Source organism: Taurulus bubalis (assembly GCF_910589615.1).
Source record: "Taurulus bubalis genome assembly, chromosome: 8".
NCBI lineage: Eukaryota > Metazoa > Chordata > Actinopteri > Perciformes > Cottidae > Taurulus > Taurulus bubalis.
The window spans coordinates 27,624,819-27,647,039 of record NC_136596.1 but is presented as its reverse complement, the minus strand read 5'-3'; the positions used below and the strand labels follow the sequence as shown (position 1 = coordinate 27,647,039).

Here is a 22,221-nt window from a genome sequence, read left to right as displayed (position 1 = left end):
GGACCTGATCCAGCTGGTCTCACATCAGACCAGGTCCAGCTGGTCTCACAGAGGACCAGCTGGTCTCACAGAGGACCTGATCCATCTGGTCTCACAGAGGATCCAGCTGGTCTTATAGAGGACCAGGTCCAGCTGGTCTCACAGGGGACCTGATCCAGCTGGTCTCACAGAGGACCTGGTCCAGCTGGTCTCACATCAGACCAGGGATCAGCTGGTCTCACAGAGGACCTGATCCAGCTGGTCTCACATCAGACCAGGTCCAGCTGGTCTCACAGAGGACCAGATCCAGACTCGGGTCTTCTGGAGCAGAACTGTCCTTTAACGTCCCCCAGCTCCCGCTAGCATTAGCCGTTACGGCTGTTTTAGCGCTCGTAAGAGGGTTTATTAATCGAAGTTTTGATTGCAATTATGCCTAAAATAGTAAAGCCTAAAACACTCTAACGGGTACGTCGTCAGTCAAAGAGTGACGAGGCAGCCAGGTGTGTCACCTACACCTGCGGAGAGGTAACGTTATCCTCGGCTCTGTTTTAGCTAGCTTAGCTCCATAGACGGTGTTAGCTCGCATGTCCGCTCTTTACCTTAAACACAGACGGGATATTCTCCTGGCGGGAGATGAGCGACACGTACTCACGGTTATTTAAGAGCAGGAGAGATTGCAGTCGCGACATCTTTGTCTCAAAACATCTGTCAGTCCTCCATCCCGACAGAGACACAGCAGCAGCGACATTCCTCTGCAAAGGAGCAGCCACATAGACCCCGCGTCACGCGCGAGGCACGCACGCGCAGCTTCCGCTACAGCTTTCAAAATAAAGCATACGTGCGAACTTTACAAGAAAAAAACATACATTTGAGTTAGTTATCGCCCCGGGACCTAGCAGTTGAGAAATCAATACGTTCAGTCGGAACTCCTTAATGCTATCATAGTCCACTGCTCTCTGCTATGCGATTCTGCACTGGTGAACACAAACACATTGATTTTATTTTGAAGGCACTTCCGGGATGATCCCGTGTTAACCGCCGTGACTTTGTCGCCGCTCCGGAGCAGCAGCCAGCTTCCTGGTGGCGCGCGCCCCGTCGCCCTCTCCTCCCGGGCTCGCAGCGCCTAGCGGTAGACGTGTTCCTGTCCGTGAACGCAGCATCCTCCGTGTCGCCATCACACCAGCAGCCCGTCCATTGCTGTGGAGATGGACGATGCGCTGTTACCATGAGCAGGAGGCACTTCTGAATAAACGGCCACAGCGCAATGGGTCGCAACTGGCGACTGTTTCTCAAACTCCGCTCCTCGCGTTGGCGGTCTTGAACGCACCCCGCTGAGTCCTCGATATTGTTCAAGGGGAATAATGGCTGCACAGGAGCCGTCTCCTCCATCTTCCCTGGAAGGAAACAAACCCGGCTTCCCAAAGAAAATCCTGGCCAACAGCCTCGAGGACAAGCATCTGTGCAACTCGTGCCAGAAGGTGTTGAGGAGGCCGCTGCAAGCCCAGTGCGGGCACCGCTTCTGCTGCTTCTGCTTCAGCCAGACTGTGAGGTGAGTAGCCGCTGCTCGGGAGCTAGCTGACGGGTAGCCGAGCGCCCTGAACGCACCACCAGCCCTGCTGTACATGTCTCTGGGTTAACGGGCCCGCGTGTCGCTGCTCGTAACGCGGGCCCCGGCACGCGGGAGCCGGGGCCCGCAGAGTGGAAGACCCGCTACGTGGTTCGGCCTGCAGGTAAACCACCAAGACCCACCTGCAGGTTAACCACCAAGACCCACCTGCAGGTAAACCACCAAGACCCACCTGACCCCAGCGGGATAGGGATGTGTGGCGGGTTGTGCTCTGGCCCCGCTCACCTGGTGGAGAAGCGTTGAGCCTCAGTGTCCAGGTGATGCCAGGTGATGCCAGGTGGACTTGTGTGAATGACTATAAGCTCCAGTAGCTGAACATATTAAAGCCTCCTCCAGTCAGGTAGTCTCTCTGTCAACAAGCGAGCCAACGTTAAACTCTGCATTTTCTGATCTGAGTTTCTGATGATGACCTTTATCCATAGATAAGGTGACCCGACAAGGGTCCGTGTACTACGTGTACTTCTTAGTAGTTCTCTCCCTTTCAGAATGGCAGCAGTGGGCAAAGAGTACGACTGACTTTGTGTATGTTGGTCATGAAACAGAAATAGGAATTTAAATAAAACAAATCTAATAATTCTTCTTGTTCAGACTAAAGCAGTAAGAAGTGGTGGTGGTGAGGTCACTGCACGTGAGGAACATCTCCCGCGTTGACATTCAGACATTATATTAGTTCATAATATGCTGATAGTCCATGTTCACAATATGTTTTAGTTGGGTGCTAAATTGGAAGTTGGGAATACACATACACTCACCTGCCACTTTATTAGGCACACCTGGCTGGTTCCCGGTTGGACCCTTTGGCCTTCAGAGCATGGATTCAACAAGGCGGTGCAGACATTCCTCAGATATGTTGCTCCATATTGACATTGATTTGTCGTCTGCACATCAGGATGCAGATCTCCTCCACCGCTCTGCTGGAGGAGATCTGGGGACTGAGGTCGCTGTCGTCCAGGGACTCATCGCCTTGTTCAAGACACCAGTTTGAGAGGATTTGAGCTTCGTGACACGGAGCATCGTCCTGCTAGAAGCTGCCTTCAGAAGATGTCCTCTGAGGTCAGAGAAGATGTCCTCTGAGGTCAGAGAAGATGTCCTCTGAGGTCAGAGAAGATGTCCTCTGAGGTCATCAGAAGATGTCCTCTGAGGTCAGAGAAGATGTCCTCTGTGGTCAGAGAAGATGTCCTCTGTGGTCATCAGAAGATGTCCTCTGAGGTCAGAGAAGATGTCCTCTGAGGTCATCAGAAGATGTCCTCTGAGGTCAGAGAAGATGTCCTCTGAGGTCAGAGAAGATGTCCTCTGAGGTCATCAGAAGATGTCCTCTGAGGTCCTCTGTATATATAAATATAATCTTTTTGTTTTTTCTCCCTCTTATTCATGTTTGTGTGTAAATGGTTGAATGTGTATACTGTATATATCATGCATATGTGTGTGTGTATGTGTGTGTATATATATATATTCACTACTTGCTAAATTATTATAACTTATTATTGCTATTATATTTGTCATTTTTTAGCTCTTTTGTCAGGGTAATATTTTGTTACAAATGTAATATATATATTTTTTTAGATTTGAGCATCTTTTAATGCGTTAAAGTGGCAGCATTCCTTCCTGCAGTGAGTTATTGAACACAAACACGCTGCTTCTTGTTTGTCAGTCGTCTGGTTTCTCATGTGGATAATAAACTTACCACAACTTGTGACTTCACCTTTCTGTTAAGGAAGTTTAAGCAGTAAAGCCTATAGCTTCTGCAATACCTTCAATGAAAAGACATGTAGGGCTGCAGCTAATCATTATTTTAATTATGGATTCATCTGACAATGTTTTCCTCAATGAATCAGTCGTTTAAAAAAAAAATCCCATTTTCTTCCCATCAAAATTGCTGATTTCTAATGAATAGTTCTGTTCTACAAGTGTCCCTGAACCCAGAGGTTACATTAATGTAATGTGTTGTGTCCAGAGCCCCAGCATGTGAGAGTCCGCCTCTCTCTCTGATGTCATGTTTCTTTCCTCTCCAGCTCTGGGCCTCAGAAGTGCAGCGCTTGCATCAAAGAAGACTTGTTTGAGGACCCCACCTCCATTCTCAAGCAAGGCGGTGTACGTACCTTTCTTCTTGTTTCCTCCCCTTACATTACATCTTGCATTAGGAAGTTACGACAAGGAGCTTTTTCATTGGTTGTGAAACAGCCTCAATGTAATTCTGTTGCCTCTATCTGACATAAGCAAACGGTAGATGTGTTTCTCTACTGGCCCCTACTGGCCGGTAGGAGTATGAGGGAGGAGTCAGTATGACGATGGCAGGATGAAGCCGGCAAGAAGGGTAAACGTTCTAAAAACTAGTTTGGGTTCTCGTGAAGTCTCTTTTTGTTTAGTCACCGCAACCAAGAGCTTTCCTCGACAATGCAGCCATCGACTGACCACCGAAACACGATGCAGTGTGATGCAGCAGAGTGGGAGATCAGCCGTGGACAGACACAGGGGTGCACTCACTCACTCACTCACTCACTCACTCACTCACGCCTGCCTGAGATGCACTTATTGAGAGTCTTCTGTTGCCACGCTGCTACATGCCCGTCTGCCGGTGCATGTAGCAGCCTGAGTCCCGTAGTCTGTTCCCATGATCACCGCCTGTCACTACCAGCAGCGTCCGGCCTGGTTTGGAGTCTTCACTCGGCGCTGTACTCACAGGCGGTGTGTGTTTTCGGCTCCGGTGTGCCGGGGTATGGAGCAGCACACAGAACTTTGATTGCTCAATCTTAGGAAACAGAACCGGCGCTTCGTTCCCGCGTCCCGACAACGACCACATGTGCCGGGGAAATTAGAGCCGGGAGATGAAACATTTGATCCCCAGGAAACTGAGGTCTGTAACTGAAGACGGCGCCCGGAGCACAACACCAACCTGTGCTCTCCGTGCAGGCTTTCCCCGACAATGCGGCCCGCAGAGAGGTGGAGGCGCTGGCGGCCGTCTGTCCCAACGAAGGATGCCCGTGGACGGGGACCGTCAAGGAGTTTGAGGTGCAAGTTCATGGTTGTTTTTTCGTACCGTCAACTCAGCTGTCTTTACCACGCAGATGTCATCATAATAGAAATGCAACACGATGTGATTTACATAAGCAATTACATAACCTCTGTGCAGAATATGCAGACCGCAGGGTGAACATGAGATGATCTTTCCTGGTTTTAAAGGCTGTAAAGTGAAGTCATCTTCTGGATCACGGGCCGCTCTAGCCGCTCTATCCCCACCACGGAGGATTATTCACCTCCTTGTGTACATGTCTGGTGAAAGCATGATGAATAGTCAACCCTACAATATACAATCGCAGTGTCCACATGGAGGTGTTTGGTCAAACACATTGTGATATTTGGTTTTCTGGCCCATGTCATTTAAACCTTTGTATAAAAGTAGCAGAATTTAAAACAATAATTTCTAGTTTTGATGGGGAGAACAAGCCAGGCACAAAACAATGCAGAGAATAAATGTCCCCACTGTGGGACTAATTAATTAATTAATAATTATTAATTATTATTATTATTATTAGTTAACTAACTAAACAGTTCCACGACTAAATGTGACTGTTGACTTGCAAAGTAATCTTTTTAAATTGACAAATATTAGTTTTCTCCCGTTGTAATTGTTCCATGTATTACACATGTTGGTGTTTTTCTCTCGCCCTTGACTATTATAAATATCTTCTGCCCATCTCAAAGGGGCGGGGCTTCCCCGCTCTATTAGAGCCTGTATTTCAACGTTTCTACTGTTTCTGAGCTTTGGTAAGACCATCGTTGACATAGAGGCCCGTCTGGTGTTGGGTAGACATTAAGCTCAGAATAAACAGCTCAAGTATTTTGATGAGGACCGGCCAGTGGAAACCTGGTGTGTGAGCTGAGGTTCTGTCAGGAGCCAGCATGACCTCATCGTATACATGACGTATGTATAATACATAACAGTGGACCCACGATGAGTGATGACCCTTCCTCTGCAGGCCGGCCACGAGGGCCGCTGTGACTTCTCCATCATCCTGTGTCCGTCCTGCAAAGAGCTGATGAGGGCCGACGAGCAGGAGCGCCACAACGAGAGGGAATGTCCGGAGAGGACGCTCAACTGCAAGTACTGCAAGGAGCCCTTCCTGCTGAAGAACATCAAGGTCAGCCTCCAGTCCTACACAGCGCCTCACCTTCACTAGGGAGGCCACGCTTCAGGGATGTTGTTACATAACAGACTGTGTTTAAGAAGTGGACGTACATCGGCCATTTTGAATTGCGTCCGTCGCAGAGCTGTGTTCAACTTTATACCTCAGATATACAAGGATGGAATATCTCTCTCAGTGACCTAACCTTGCTCTCCTTTATTCCTCCAGGCCCACGATGAAGTCTGTCCAAAGTACCCGATGATATGCGAAGGCTGTGCGAAGAAAAAGATCCCCAGAGAAAAGGTTTGCCACATATTTCTGTTCCAAGTGATTTCTCATAATTCTGTTGGATTGACCCATGAACCATTCAGCTCCTACAACATGTTCTATCCATTAGCTTCTTCATCCCATTGTATTGCTTTTTGTTTTGCAGTATGTGGACCATATTAAGTTCTGCAGTAAATGTAAAGCACCATGCAGATTTCATGTTGTTGGCTGCGATACGTCTGTAAGTAGACATTTCTGTTCATGTGCTCTGTGTGTAACGGTGGCTAATGCAACAATGACTGGGTTATTACAACTAAATCTCCCAGAAAGAGTTTACGAAAGAAATGTTCAGACCAGTGATTTAAGTAGAACGGTAAAAACAACATGATATTTCACAATGCATTGACTAAAATATGAGAAGATGAATGTACACTTACTGATAAAACAACAACAGTTATTGCATAATGTGTCCTGATGCCTGTGAATGCACCTGCATGTTGGCATGAAGCCTGAGTGTTGCATGAAGACACGTTGCTGTTCATTATAACACATGCAATGGGTGCTTCTGCTCTTTGGCACTGAACAGCACAGAAAAGTGAAAAAGAGTTTAGTGCAAATATGAAGCACAACTCTGAATGCAGTTTATTGTTCTTTATTTGTTGCAGCAAAATGAACCCTGAGCCTCACACAGGGTTCCTTTATCCGGTTATAAAAGATGTGTTTGGGTTGTCCGGTCTCCACCTCAATATATCTTGTGCAATCTAACTTTTTATTACTTTTCAATGTCATTGACAATATTAGTCTCAATATCATGGACAATATACCTTTTAGTACTCGAGTTTCTATCGGGCACTGCTGTTTTACTTTGTGTGCTTGTTTTTATTCTGTTGGAATTTACATTTCTATTTTAGTTTACTTATTTTACTACATTTATTTAAATCGTATTGCTATACTATTTTGCACTGGTGTCAGTGTTGCATTTTATACACTTAATATGGTTATACTCTATTGCTTTTTCTTATTCCTCTGTGATCAATCTCAAGAGTTTCCCACCGGATTCACAAAGTTATCTCTTATTTTATCTCTTCCAATTTGGAGGTCAGAGGTCACTGACCTCACAAAACACGCATCCCAGTCCAGACTGGGTGTGGCACCAGACCAGGCCTCAAGGTGGCGCTTCACTTTCTTGTATTGAAAGCGTAGAAATGATGTACCTCCTGTGTTATGTTGGGTGTCTGTTCAGTGTCAATGTGGTAAAGCATGGAAATCTACGGGGATGAATACTTTGCACGGCGTGTATTTCCATTGTCAGCTCATTGTCTCGCTGCTGTAAGCTTTCTCTTTCCTTCTTCTGCGGCTCACTTTCACACAACGAGTGTCCCGCTCTGTCCGTGTGCAACGGGTGAGGATTGCGGTGTTCTTGACGTGCTTCTGCTCGTGTCTTTCTTCGAGTGGAGGTGGAGAAAGAGAAGCTCCACGACCACGAGCGGCAGTGTTCCTACGAGCACCTCAACCTGCTGCTGCACTTCATCATGGGCATCCAGGTGAGCCTGGAGAGCCTGCAGCCCCAGAGCCTGGAGCTGGCCGGCCACAAGCTGCAGGAGCTCCACCGGTCGCTCAGGGAGCTGGAGCTGAAGATGAGCCGGATGGGCGGGGCGGCCGGCGCTTTGGCACTGGGCGCATGCGCCCCGCCCCCGGCCGCCGCCTTCACCCCGCTGTGCGGTGCCGCGGGCGCCGCCTTCACCCCGCTGCCCGGTGCCGCGGGCGCCGCCTTCACCCCGCTCTCCGGTGCCGCGGCCGCCGCCTTCACCCCGCTGCCCGGTGCCGCGGGCGCCGCCTTCACCCCACTGCCCGGTGCCGCGGGCGCCGCCTTCACCCCGCTGCCCGGTGCCACGGGCGCCGCCTTCACCCCGCTGCCCGGCGGCGCGGGCGCCGCCCTGGAGTCGCAGCTCCACAGCGAGAAGGGCAAAGTGGCCGAGCTGAGCCGGCGCTGCCAGGAGCTGGAGCTCAGAGTGGGCACGTTCGAGAACATCGTGTGCGTCCTCAACCGGGAGATGGAGCGCTCCGGCACCGCCATGGAGGCCTACAACCGCCAGCACCGGCTGGACCAGGACAAGATCGAGATCCTCAACAACAAGGTGACTGCAAAGACGAGTGTGGTCCAGCTGTGATTTCCTCCAGAAGTTGAAATCTAAATGATGCTGATTAACCAGATTATTTAACCAGATAAACGGAAGAGGTCAAACGGACAAAAAGGCATTAAGACATGAGAAATGTGTTACGCAAGAACAGTTTGTGATTAAAATCTTCTGTTAACTTTAGTTTAAGACTGGTCAGAGATGAGGGAGTCTTGATTAAGTCTCTGCAGGGCATTCCAAAACCAAGCGCCATAACAACATACATCAGTCTCAGTCCACCCAGGTGGCCCTTAAAGCCCAGCCAATAAGAGTTTGTAGACCCTTGTAGACCTCTATCATACGTAGGCTCAGTGGATCATTGCTAATAGACCCTTGTAGACCTCTATCATACGTAGGCTCAGTGGATCATTGCTAATAGACCCTTGTAGACCTCTATCATACGTAGGCTCAGTGGATCTTTGCTAATAGACCCTTGTAGACCTCTATCATACGTAGGCTCAGTGGATCTTTGCTAATAGACCGGGTGGTGCTGCAGGTTCGTCAGCTGGAGAGGACGGTGAGTCTGCGGGACCTATCCATCGTGGAGATGGAGGGCAAGATGAGGGAGATGTCGGCGGCCACGTATGACGGCATCTTTGTCTGGAAGATCTCTGATTTCACCAAGAAGAGGCAGGACGCTGTGGCGGGTCGCGCCCCCGCCATGTTCTCTCCTGGTGAGCGCTTGTGTGTCGATGTGTGTCTGATTTAAGGGATTTCCACCTCCTGCAATGAAGTGAAAGACATCGTTCCACTTGTTTTCCAGCCTTTTACACCAGTAAATACGGCTACAAGATGTGCCTGCGGATTTACCTGAACGGGGACGGGACGGGCCGCGGCACACACCTGTCTCTGTTCTTTGTGGTGATGAGGGGACACAGCGACGCGCTCCTCAAGTGGCCTTTCAATCAGAAGGTAACACACGTTTCACCTAAATAATCCTACCGGACAATGGGAATTACGTTCAGCAATGCTTAGAAATAGTAACGGATGATTACAATGATCTCTACCTTTTACCAGTTACCAATGAACACAACAATGCATAAATAATCATAATACAATGATGTAATATAGAAAATGTTATGAAATGGACCCACATGCAAAATAGGTTTCTTTTAATGCCAATACATTTGCGCTTTTATTACCATTTTAAATGCAGGACCGTTTATTTAACAGGAATGTTTACACAAACGAGGAATTTTTCTTGGTGGAAGGTGCATGACATGAGACGAGACAACAACAGTGCAATAGATATTACATTAAGTATAAGATGAAGTATAAGATAAAGTGCTCAGACAAACGGATGACAGTAATGTAAAGTGTATGTTAAAGTTTTTACTTGTAAAAGTATTTCTGCACTGTTTGTTTGCTACTTTTCCTGAAGTTAAACATCTGAGTAATTCTTCATTCCCTGCATACATGCATCCAAAAGAAGCTCAACGTGCTGTAGCTGCCGTGTCGCTGTGACTTTAAAGTACGGAGCTGCAGTCAGGATGTGGTTTCCCGTCGGCTAACAGTCTTTATGCTACGCTAGGCTAACATTCTTTATGCTACACTAGGCTAAACCCGTCCTAATTCCAGCTTCCAGCTTCAAACATAAACAAAGAGTGAGATTGTTATTGTCTCATCTAACTCGAGAAGAAAGCAGATCATTTTATACAATGCACAGTATTTTATGGACAGTTTGGATATTTCAATCAAATTTTTATTGGTAGTAGTTTACTTGTTTTTAAATTACTTAGAAACACAAAATATTATATTTTTCTTCCATTATTGCTTTAATAATTTTTATTAATGAGACTTACTTTTTCTACGATCTGTCACTAAATTATAATAAAGCGTTACTGGCATTCCAACCAGCAGCTTAGAGTCCGTGCTTTAGGCTCTCCTCCTGTCTGTACCCAGGTCACCCTGATGCTTAGAGTCCCTCGCTTTAGGCTCTCCTCCTGTCTGTACCCAGGTCACCCTGATGCTTATAGTCCGTGCTTTAGGCTCTCCTCCTGTCTGTACCCAGGTCACCCTGATGCTTAGAGTCCGTGCTTTAGGCTCTCCTCCTGTCTGTACCCTGGTCACCCTGATGCTTAGAGTCCGTGCTTTAGGCTCTCCTCCTGTCTGTACCCAGGTCACCCTGATGCTTATAGTCCCTCGCTTTAAGCTCTCCTCCTGTTTGTACCCAGGTCACCCTGATGCTTAGAGTCCCTCGCTTTAAGCTCTCCTCCTGTCTGTACCCAGGTCACCCTGATGCTTAGAGTCCCTCGCTTTAGGCTCTCCTCCTGTCTGTACCCAGGTCACCGTGATGCTTAGAGTCCCTCGCTTTAGGCTCTCCTCCTGTCTGTACCCAGGTCACCCTGATGCTTAGAGTCCCTCGCTTTAGGCTCTCCTCCTGTCTGTACCCAGGTCACCCTGATGCTTAGAGTCCCTCGCTTTAAGCTCTCCTCCTGTCTGTACCCAGGTCACCCTGATGCTTAGAGTCCCTCGCTTTAGGCTCTCCTCCTGTCTGTACCCAGGTCACCGTGATGCTTAGAGTCCCTCGCTTTAGGCTCTCCTCCTGTCTGTACCCAGGTCACCCTGATGCTTAGAGTCCCTCGCTTTAGGCTCTCCTCCTGTCTGTACCCAGGTCACCCTGATGCTTAGAGTCCCTCGCTTTAAGCTCTCCTCCTGTCTGTACCCAGGTCACCCTGATGCTTAGAGTCCCTCGCTTTAGGCTCTCCTCCTGTCTGTACCCAGGTCACCCTGATGCTTAGAGTCCGTGCTTTAGGCTCTCCTCCTGTCTGTACCCAGGTCACCCTGATGCTTAGAGTCCGTGCTTTAGGCTCTCCTCCTGTCTGTACCCAGGTCACCCTGATGCTTAGAGTCCCTCGCTTTAGGCTCTCCTCCTGTCTGTACCCAGGTCACCCTGATGCTTATAGTCCGTGCTTAGGCTCTCCTCCTGTCTGTACCCAGGTCACCCTGATGCTTAGAGTCCGTGCTTTAGGCTCTCCTCCTGTCTGTACCCAGGTCACCCTGATGCTTAGAGTCCATGCTTTAGGCTCTCCTCCTGTCTGTACCCAGGTCACCCTGATGCTTAGAGTCCCTCGCTTTAGGCTCTCCTCCTGTCTGTACCCAGGTCACCCTGATGCTTATAGTCCGTGCTTTAGGCTCTCCTCCTGTCTGTACCCAGGTCACCCTGATGCTTATAGTCCGTGCTTTAGGCTCTCCTCCTGTCTGTACCCAGGTCACCCTGATGCTTAGAGTCCGTGCTTTAGGCTCTCCTCCTGTCTGTACCCTGGTCACCCTGATGCTTAGAGTCCGTGCTTTAAGCTCTCCTCCTGTCTGTACCCAGGTCACCCTGATGCTTAGAGTCCCTCGCTTTAAGCTCTCCTCCTGTCTGTACCCAGGTCACCCTGATGCTTAGAGTCCCTCGCTTTAGGCTCTCCTCCTGTCTGTACCCAGGTCACCGTGATGCTTAGAGTCCCTCGCTTTAGGCTCTCCTCCTGTCTGTACCCAGGTCACCCTGATGCTTAGAGTCCCTCGCTTTAGGCTCTCCTCCTGTCTGTACCCAGGTCACCCTGATGCTTAGAGTCCCTCGCTTTAGGCTCTCCTCCTGTCTGTACCCAGGTCACCCTGATGCTTAGAGTCCCTCGCTTTAAGCTCTCCTCCTGTCTGTACCCAGGTCACCCTGATGCTTAGAGTCCGTGCTTTAGGCTCTCCTCCTGTCTGTACCCAGGTCACCCTGATGCTTAGAGTCCGTGCTTTAGGCTCTCCTCCTGTCTGTACCCAGGTCACCCTGATGCTTAGAGTCCATGCTTTAGGCTCTCCTCCTGTCTGTACCCAGGTCACCCTGATGCTGCTGGACCAGAACAACAGGGAGCACATCATCGACGCCTTCCGGCCCGACGTCTCCTCCTCGTCTTTCCAGAGGCCCGTCAGCGACATGAACATTGCCAGCGGCTGCCCGCTCTTCTGTCCGCTCTCCAAGCTGGACTCCAAGAACTCCTACATACGCGACGACACCATCTTTATCAAGGCCATCGTAGACCTCACGGGGCTCTAGGTAAAAGGACCTTTTGTCGCTACTAACCTGTTTGAATCAACGGGCTTTTGCATCACCAGTTACTGGCAGTTGTCTTCGTTGTCAAAAACTGAGTTTTTGTTTGACAAAAACATACAGTACCTACCAAAGTGACTGGAGGAGTGAACATAATATTACTATGCCATTATTTCCCTAGTTACAGAAGACGCTACAAAGGTATTTGACCTGCATTCTTAGACTTGTGTGGAATATTACGCGTTTCCACCAACTCGTTTGGCAGCAAAATAAACTTGGCTACTAACCCCGTGACTAGTAAACAAGTAGCCTCGGCCATCGAACTCACGTATGATAGAAGAAAATAGAGAGACAGTTATAATTGTTGTTTCAGGTCAGCTCTTATTGGCCATGTTTCATGCCGTCTGGAGATATTTATTACGGTAATATTCAAGAAGAGCTGATCAGTCCTGAGTTAAAGGGCCAGTGTGTAGTATTTAGGGGGAATCTATTGACAGAATATGAGATTTATGTTTTCTTGATTGTATGATCACCTGAAAATAAGAACCATTGTGTTTTTGTAACCTTTTAAATGAGCTGTTTATATCTACATGGTGAGCTTGGCTCTTCTTGGAGCCAAGTAGCTCCTCCATGTTTCTATGGTAGCCCAGAATGGACAAACCAAATACTGGCTTCGGACGGGGCCATTGGTGTTTTTGCATTTGAACTTCGCCCACCATAGTTGGCCCACACAGTTTGATGCAATCTGCAAATTCACCGCTAGATGCCGCCAAGTCCTACACACTGGCCCTTTTTAAATGTTCGGCAACTATTTTTTGGCAAAGGTGAAAACCACCTTGAGCGATTTTTGCCGTTTCCTTACAGACTGTTTTAATGCGTGTACAAATATGTGAATGGAAACACGGCTATTCTTGTTAATAAGTTCTCAAAGAACAGTTATTGCTGCTAGCTGGTAGTTCCAAAATAACTGGGCCTCAACTTTCATAACGACCTTAACTCGAGTCAGGCTAGGGATAAGCTAAAAAGACACATTTGACATATGTTGTCCTTGAGAAGTTAATTTGGCTGATGTGTTGAGGAACTATTACTTATGTACACATCCAGCAGACAGAGTGACAGGAGCATCCATTTGGAGTTGTGTCTTTGGCAACTCCAGGCTCCACTGTCTCGCTTTGCATACACACAACTATTGAATGTTCCAGTTTTATGACGGCGTGTAGAGTTGTATGAGGTGTGTGCGGCTATGAAAAACACATGTGAGTAACAGGTTGTATTTATTGAGGATGTATGTTGAGAGTTCTAAAGGTTTTTGGTTTGTTTGCAGAACAGATGCGGCAGCAGTGTGACCAGGAGGCTGCAGCGTCTACTATTCTCTGATCCTCGTTGTGGAGGAAACGTTGTCCTCATCCTTTTCCTGTCCACATTTCGCAGAGGACATGTTTTGCTTTGCGGCCTCCAATAACTCCTCCGCAGCCCTCGCAGCGCCGCGTGGACGTTCCCTCTCTGCCCGACGCTCAACTCCTCTGCTGCTCACAGCTGGCAACCACAACAACAAGGAAGGGCATAGTTTCACCCCGTCTGCTGAGGTGCCACTCGAAGGCAAACGCACAGCTGGAGCCCGGCAGATGTTATGCTGTATCAGCGATTTTGACTCTAAGGAGACGCCTCACTGCCTCACGTTGCTGCAACAGAACAAACGCTGTCCACGCATTCAACCGCCGCTCCGCAGCGTCAGACTGGAACGGTTTGACTTCTTCACTGGTCTGTTTCCTCCCTGAGTGTGGAGATGAGGAGCTTTACATCTGTAGCGACGGCATCAGCTGCAGACCCGCTTGTTGTTCTTCTGCTGTCGGTGTGACTCGTGTTCGTGAACTCTTTGTACTACCGGAAACTTTTGTTCCATATTTGTATTTAGTTTTGTTTTATTAAAGGTTTTAAGATGCCCTCTATGCAAAGACGTGCACAGTTTTGTAACGTGAGCATTCACACATTTGCTGAAAGATGAACTCCTGCATCACATGGTGAGTAACACGGTTTGGCCACAAGGGGGCGCACAGTGCCAATGCACTGGAAGCAGCAGGGTTGTGTGTTTTCAGGGAACATTGAGACACATGTAGTACAATAAACTCTTTTTCCATCACTAAGAGCGCTGCACACCTTAGAGAGCTCTTCAGACCTCACCAGCATTTTACTTAAAACACTCACTGTCCTCACTGTGTTGGTAATTCTGTGTTTTCTTCTCTAATCAATGACCACGTCTTTGATTTTTGTAACAATTATCTTTCGATAACATTCACGACCCCAAGATACAGAATGATCAACCGTTCTGAGGCCTGGTGGATGAAGTGAGAGGAAATCTTAAAGTCCAAACCCTTTAGCTCAAACGGGTCATTTAAGTTCATGCAGCCGGACTATTGAGATTATTATTATTATAATATTATTATTATTATAATATGCTGAGAGTGAGCTCTAAGAAGAAAGATATTGAGTGTAGGACAATGTGAACGGCTTAAAGACATTCACTGCGATACGTGTGTGTCTGGGTGGAGTCGGAGATCTGAACTGATCTGAACTGAAAATGTAATAAGGTATATTCATACAATCTGTTAAATCTTAGACAAACTACATTCAACAGTGAGAACAGATTTAAATATCTAATAAAGAATATATATATATTTGAAATAAAATATATAAATGATGTGACTATATGAGTGTCTTGTGTTATAAAATTAAAGTGAGGAGAAAAAGATTAACCAATACATAAAACAAAAACAACATTCCTGGTCGATGTATCTTTTGGGCTTTGGTTTAATCTTTATGTAGTTTTTTTTATGTAGCATAAGCCTAAACGTTTGGTACCATTTAATCAACCCTGTATGTGCATCATTGTATAATTCATGAGTTTATTTACTAACAGGTTAATAAGTGAATGATGAGGCGTCCCTGCAGAGAGACATGAAGGCTTTAGTGTCCCAGGAACCAGACCTCCAGTCCAGCTCCGTTTAACTAGGCTGAACTGAGTTGGTTTTATGGAACGAATCAACTGAAAATGAGTCGGACTAATTATGAAAAGAGTATTTATTTGATTTTCAAACTCTTATCATTTAAAACTCACGGCACGAATAACATTTAGCACAATAAATACTTAATTTCATGACTGGATTACTCCAAATGCCAAAATGGTAACAGACTTTATTCCCATAAAAGACGCTGCTCTTGATCTGGTCTCGATGACGTCATCGTGGCTCTCGGTCCTTCTGGAGCGTCTGGCTCCTCCCACTCCTCTGGGGAGACGAGCTGCACCGCTGGCAGGCGTCTGGTGAGTGACGGACGGCGGTGAATCGTTCAGTGAGCGTGAGCGGCAACGACGTTGACAAATATGTGGAATCTTTTTGTGGCTGTTCCAGATAGAGATGGAAGCATTTGGCAGGTGCCTCTACGAGCTTCCATCTCTATCTGGAAGACGTAGGAAACACAAAGCTCAGGGTCATGAAACTTGCTCCTGGAAAAAAGACTCACTTCCGTGCTCATGTTGCTCTCCATGTGGGGTGGAAACAGACTAGTAGGAAGCATGAAGGAGCTTTACTAAGGTTTGGGTTTCTTCTCAGTCATTTTGAGACGGTATTCCATGCCTCACTTCAAAGACGTAGCTCGTGTGGAGTAGAAGAGGAATTGACCGGCGACGGGCACTCGGGAATACGGTGAGTCCGTCTGGAGGGGGAAACCATTTCTGTGAATGAGGCGCTGTCTGCAGGTCTCTGCTGGTCCAGGCTCACATGCTGCCTGAAACCACGCAGGAGGAACGAGAATGGAAAGAAAGGCCTTCTGCCACATCAAAAGAATATTATACAGTTGCTGAAAAGTGGATTAAGTGTTGAGGAATTGAGGTTTTCCCTCAACAGAGACCTCTTCACCAATGTCCCTGATCTTGTGTTGTACAGTTAAAGTACTTCTGAATTAGATTAGAAGGAATTAAGCGGTCAGTCTGCTTCCAGCTACGTGTTGAGCTTAAAACCTCTCACCTCTTCAAATTCACTGCACTGTGCGAGTTATTCTGTTCTTTACGTTCCACACGCCGGCCACTCCCAGCAGTCTCTCTGGAAAAGTCTCTCCATGCGTCACACAGCGACTTCCTGCACTTAGTGGGTCAAAAGTGAGGCAACAATGAATGAATGAACGTCGTCTTGAAATATTGTGCCCTTTAGCCCCTTTTGAACAACTCTAATGGCTTGTTCACCCACCTGTAGTGCGTCCCCAACAGATTTACCGTGAGAAGTAGGCGGACAGCGTCCTGTAAGCGACGGTGTGTCTCCAGACTATCCTTGGGGTGTAATGCCGTGTTCACATGCAGAGAAGCGTCCGCAGGCGGCTGGGAAGCGCTTCATCAAAAAAGCCAGCAAAGTGTTTTTTCAGCATCTTGTCCTTTACTACTTCAGCAACGTCGCCAGCGCTTCTCTGTAAAGTTATCTTGTGCTCGCACAGAAAAGGTGAAGCACTCCTAAAAAAGGTGCACCGCTCTGTCCGAGGCAGCGAGGCGCTGTGTGGACGGACCGAGGAATGCCTTGGTCTTTGAGCTAAATGCTAATCTCAGAATGCTAATCTGCTGACAGTGACAATGCTAACGTGCTGATGTTTAGATGTGTAATGTTTACCATTAGCTTAGCTTAGCGTGATCCGCTTCCCTTCTCTTGATAAGTGTATTCTGTCACATGCGATAAGTGCTCCAGTAATAAAGACTCAAACACAACCCGTACATGTTCCTGTCAATACATGCTATATTCTGTATTCTGCTGTTGATCTTAACTGGACTGCTTCACAGATGTACACCCTTCTGTTGGTCTGGCTTTAACCAGCGGCAGCGTGGGCCATGCTGGACGGCATCACCCTGTACGGGAAGCGCTTATCAGTTCATCAGTGTGATTGTGAAAAGAAGTGCCTGAAACAAGCTCTGGATGGAGTGATCTAACCACCTAACATCTGGTCACCTCAGTTTTGATCAAACAGGAGGAAACATTTGGAGACTATTTTCAGATGAATCCAGATCTAGTGCTGTAGCGAGGACTCACACCAGTTCATGGTATGCACTGCTGTGTTTTTAATACATGCATTGGACAAAACCATGGAGCTCTATGGCACAGAAAGAATATTTACCATGCACATAATATATGTTAATAGTCGTTGTTGGTTCGGGTCTTTTATGGGATTTGTTTACTATACGGAAATATAGTATATAAGCATTCTCATCCTTTTGCAGCTTTTTATTTTCCTGTTATTAAGTTGAAGAAACATTCTGGTTAATAAAGACTTCTTTCTTATTTTCATGGTTTCATCATCACATCAGCTAAACGGATCCAGATCAGACCGGTCGCTCAAACTGAAAATGAAGGCACACAGTGAACGCAAAAGGGAAACTATCAAAGTGGAACATGAATAAAACGTTTCCCGGATGGATCTGGAGGACATGACTCATGCATCATGTTGCTCTGCAGAGGGCAGGCTTGCCTCAGTTTCTACTCACATATGAGCAACGCTCTTCTCTTCTTGTGTTTTCACCACCAACCGTTTCCTGTTCCACTACAGAACCAGAATGTTCTTAATGCAGTTATCTGCTGTCGGTGTGGGATTCACTCTGCCTGTGTGTACCATTAGATCCAAAGGGGAAGATAGAGGTGAGGAGAATGGTGTCTCCCATCATGCATCTCTCCTCCTCAGCATGGCCACCAGAACCCACTGAGATCAGGCATTGTGGGTAGTCGCCTGCATCCTTTTTCCTCTTAATCATATCATCTTAAAACCACCATCCTCTGGGTCTATAGTTTCCAAAGCACACTTGTCTGTGAGCGTATGAAAGACCACCAGGAGGACTCGAGTGTTTCCTCCTGGCCTCAGAGGTCAACAGCTGCTGCTCATGTCCATGAGCACAGGCTGTGACTTCATCATCCATGCAGGGAAGACTCTTAACTCTTCTTTAATTATTCATGTTTCTGCTACTTAAGACTGTTATGAATTGAGAATTTTGCTGGATGGCATTTTGCATTTCCGTTGGTTATACGAACACCCTCGTGTTGTCTTGAGGTCAAAATGACCCATCAACACACGTACATATACACTCGTACACGGGTCATTTTGACCCCAAGACAACACAAGGGTTAAGGCTGTCCGTGAAGACGAATCAGCAGCGAGCATTGGAATAGAAACTTCACCAGCATGACGGAAACAAGGAAAGTTAAGCTGCTTAACATTAACATCATCATGTCCTTCACAAAGAAGCGTTGATCACTGCCGTGTTAGCTGGTTGGCTAGTCTAGTTCCAGCTCTGAACACGTTCTACAAAGAGTCAGCAACGAACCACCGTGAACCACAATGTGGAACATGAGAACTCATTTACGGTCAAATGACGTCTTAGATTCTGTTTTTTGTCTGTACAGGGTGGTCCAAGTGGAACATCCTTTACTAAATGAACATCATGCTGTATTGAAGAAGACTTGAAGCTAGATTATGGTCTATAAAACCCTATCTTTAGATATAATGCAGGTTTATGCAGGAGCATATTTCTCCCCCTGGTCTCCGTATAACATCTTAAACGTCAGGATGTTCATCAGACCGCATACACTTCATGTGTCTATGAACTGGAGACTGAGCTCATCATTGAGAGCAAGATTACTTTTGAACAAGCCAAGTTTTAATTTAGGTGACGGTTGCTTGACCTTTAATGAACGTATTAGTGCTAACTAGAGTTACATGTTAAAATAATCCAATGAGCTACATGTTACCTTAGTAAACACATTTTCAAGCCATCACCATTAGCCAAGTTTATGTCCAAATTAAGTTAAAACATTTTCTTAAATACATTACTTGTCTTCCGACTACTTTCAACTAAATGTCATTCACCCATTCACACCCATTCATTCACCCATCAGCACTAACTAGTCAAGTGTCTTGGACATCTACATGGACTGGGAGTCAGTCGCCCTTCCTCAATCAACCATGTCTGAAGAAAGATAAAGAGTAGAGATAGGCTTGATCCTGGGACCAACTACAATGATAGAAATAGCCATTAGCGTTTATCTGCAGTGAGTTTTGCTGTTTTGGAGAGAGCTTCATGGCTGAAGATCTATCTGTGGAGCTTTAGCATCTCGTTGGCCTTGGTATCTCTCCTGGCAGAGATGGACCTTCTTGTGTTTGTCTTAGATCACTCTGCGCCCCAAAAGCACTTATTGTTATCGCGTCTGGAGGCCGGCAGCAGACAAACAGCGCTGTGTGTTCTCTGTCTGTTTGTCTCTGGACCAGCAGCTGTTTTACTACTCAATGGAAAGAGTGAATGGCATTCAGGAGAGGCCGTGGGCTCTCAAGAGCTTCTCCCCGCTGTGTTGTTCATCGTTACCGTAAAGAGTTACCCACTGAGAGGCAGGACTGTTACTGAACACTTTGAACCGAACCTTAATAAGCCTGTTAGCTCAGAAAACAAGCACAGTTGTTAAGATGGAGAAGTGCTGGTGGTTTTCGCGCTGACTCGCCAGAAGCACATCGGGTCTTACCAACACGGCTCCGGGTCAAAGACGGCAGAGTTCATCAGTTCGGATCGAGGAGTCGTCCTCGCCTCACTCTCATTTATAGAACTATTTTCCCCGATGTGGTCGTTGAAAGGTCTGGAGACGTACGTCAGCACGCGGCTAAATGAACAGTAGCTGATTTGCTATGTTCATTTCTCACACGGCAACGCTCGTTAACCCGCGATGAGCATGGGGCACCCTGGTTGGAAGGCTCCCGCAGTGGGGGAAAATATAAGCCATGGGTTCCCACAGGAGCCCCTTTCATGTGGGGCTCTTTACCAGCGTAACCCACATTCTGCTGGGTTGAGCTCACTTCCACCGCCATCGCGGTTCTGCTGCCCCTGCTGATGTGGCGAATACGCACATGCTCGTAATGTCCTTCATTAGTCCTCGCGAATGCACACTTTGAAACAGATGCGCGCAGTCAGAGGCCGGTGGGAATGGAACAAACTGGAGGTGACGGCGGCTCCTGGTGCCATGGCAACACCATCGGCAGTAAGCGAGAGCAGCTTCCCCTTGTGAATTACTTTTTCCATAAACACTGGACGGACAGGCGTTTCTTAAAACATCTGGATGCAGGCTGTCGGATACCAACGTCTTGTGTTTGTTTAGGTTTTCCTCAAAATCTCCATGACATCGCAACATTGCGAGAACTGTCAGATCTTCTTACCCTCTTGGCGGAGGGGATTCGTATGATCTTGTGTGACTCAGTGTTGTACAAGACTGGCTCCACCATTACCAGCATTTCCAATTTGGGCCACCCAGTCTTCGACTTAGAGGAAGGCATCCACCAGAACTTCTTACCCCGGCGGCCTGCGTCTTACCCTGCCAACATGTGGCGGCCTGTTGAACCAGATGGGGTCACGTTAGGGTTCACCTGATGGGCAGCAGAGTTGTGACTGAAATCTCTTGACAGAGAGCACAGCTATCAAATGGAAGCCCAGGCCATATGCACTGCACCAATGCATGAAACCACAATATTTCCACCAGTCATTGTTTCTCCAGGCTGATGGAGAGAGAATCCCGTCAGAGTTGGATGTGGAGTCCCGTCTCCAGGGGATCGGGATGATAAAGCCGCTGTCTGAAGACACTCGGCGGAAGCAATCTGTCATTTATAACAAGGCGACGACAGCTCGCAACTTACAGAAGTTTGTTACGAATGCAACGATATCGCTGAAATACTGCGAACGCTTTGTCATCGTGAGCTCAGGATGAGACGCTCAGCTTTCCTCACAGCAGGAAAGTGAGACGGATGAATTAAAAGAAATGGAGGGTTGGATGTTTTTGATTCATGGTTTGAGAATGGGGTTTGGTCTTGGATGAAGCAAGGAAATGTTCCTTGGTTAGATGGAAATGGAGATCCAGACTACAGATGTGGACTACAGATGTGGACTGGAAGCTGGCCCTGACAACGGTGCTAAACTTTGCCATATGAGTCCAAACATTCTTAGTAAAACGTAGGACTTCATGTATTTGCATAAAAAAGCTAAAGGTAGTGGGAAAAGCATCAATGTATGCTGTGTGGAATATTATCCATAAAAGCTTTCATAGTTAAAGGACATTTTAAGTGAGACACTTTTAATATTACTCAAATATGTCCAATTGATTTCTTAAGCACAGAACTCAAAATGAAACATTCCTGTAAAAGATTACAGGCAAGTTTATACATTCAGAATCAACATTTTAATTTGTCATTCAAATGTTCTGTTAAATCATTCATTGTTTTGCAATATTAAGATTATAAGATGATATACCAGCCTACGTATTGTATTCATGTGTGGGTGTATCGTTCAACATCCTATCGTCATCCATCGCCAAATAAAGGAAAGTGTGCTGGTCCCTCCTGGTCCTTCCTGGTCCTTCCTGGTCCCTCCCGGTCGTTGCTGGTCCGTCCTGGTCCCTTCTGGTCCCTCTTGGTCCCACCTGGTCCTTCCTGGTCCCTCCTGGTCCCTTCTGGTTCTTCCTGGTCCCTCCTGGTCCCTCCTGGTTCTTCCTGGTCCTTCCTGGTCCCTCCTGGTCCCTCCTGGTCCCTCCTGGTCCCTCTTGGTCCCTCTTGGCCCCTCTTGGTCCCTCTTGGTCCCTCTTGGTCCTTCCTGGTCCTTCCTGGTCCCTCTTGGTCCCTCTTGGTCCCTCATGGTCCCTCCTGGTCCTTCCTGGTCCCTCTTGGTCCCTCTTGGTCCCTCTTGGCCCCTTCTGGTCCCTCTTGGCCCCTTCTGGTCCCTCTTGGTCCCTCATGGTCCCTTCTGGTCCTTCCTGGTCCCTCTTGGTCCCTCCTGGTCCTTCCTGGTCCCTCTTGGTCCCTTCTGGTCCCTCCTGGTCCTCCTTGGTCCCCCTTGGTCCCTCTTGGTCCCTTCTGGTCCTTCCTGGTCCTTCTGGTCCCTCCTGGTCCCTCTTGGTCCCTCCTGGTCCCTCCTGGTCCTCCAGGCTGAGGTAGAATAGTCACAGACTGAGGTCCGGATGTCTTTTCATG

General features: G+C 47.4%; 1 protein-coding gene across 1 annotated transcript; it reads left to right on the top strand.

The window, feature by feature from the left end:
* The first annotated feature begins 1,322 nt into the window (after positions 1–1,322).
* On the top strand, positions 1,323–14,080 carry LOC306740537 (TNF receptor-associated factor 2-like). The gene is made up of 12 exons (XM_079222722.1): positions 1,323–1,528; positions 3,619–3,697; positions 4,517–4,615; positions 5,584–5,745; positions 5,959–6,033; positions 6,164–6,238; positions 7,455–7,714; positions 7,874–8,135; positions 8,671–8,848; positions 8,938–9,086; positions 11,986–12,204; positions 13,523–14,080. Exons 1-11 carry the CDS (start codon positions 1,341–1,343, stop codon positions 12,202–12,204), a joined length of 1,746 nt encoding a protein of 581 aa, XP_079078848.1. The 5' UTR covers positions 1,323–1,340; the 3' UTR covers positions 13,523–14,080.
* Positions 14,081–22,221: the final 8,141 nt, after the last annotated feature.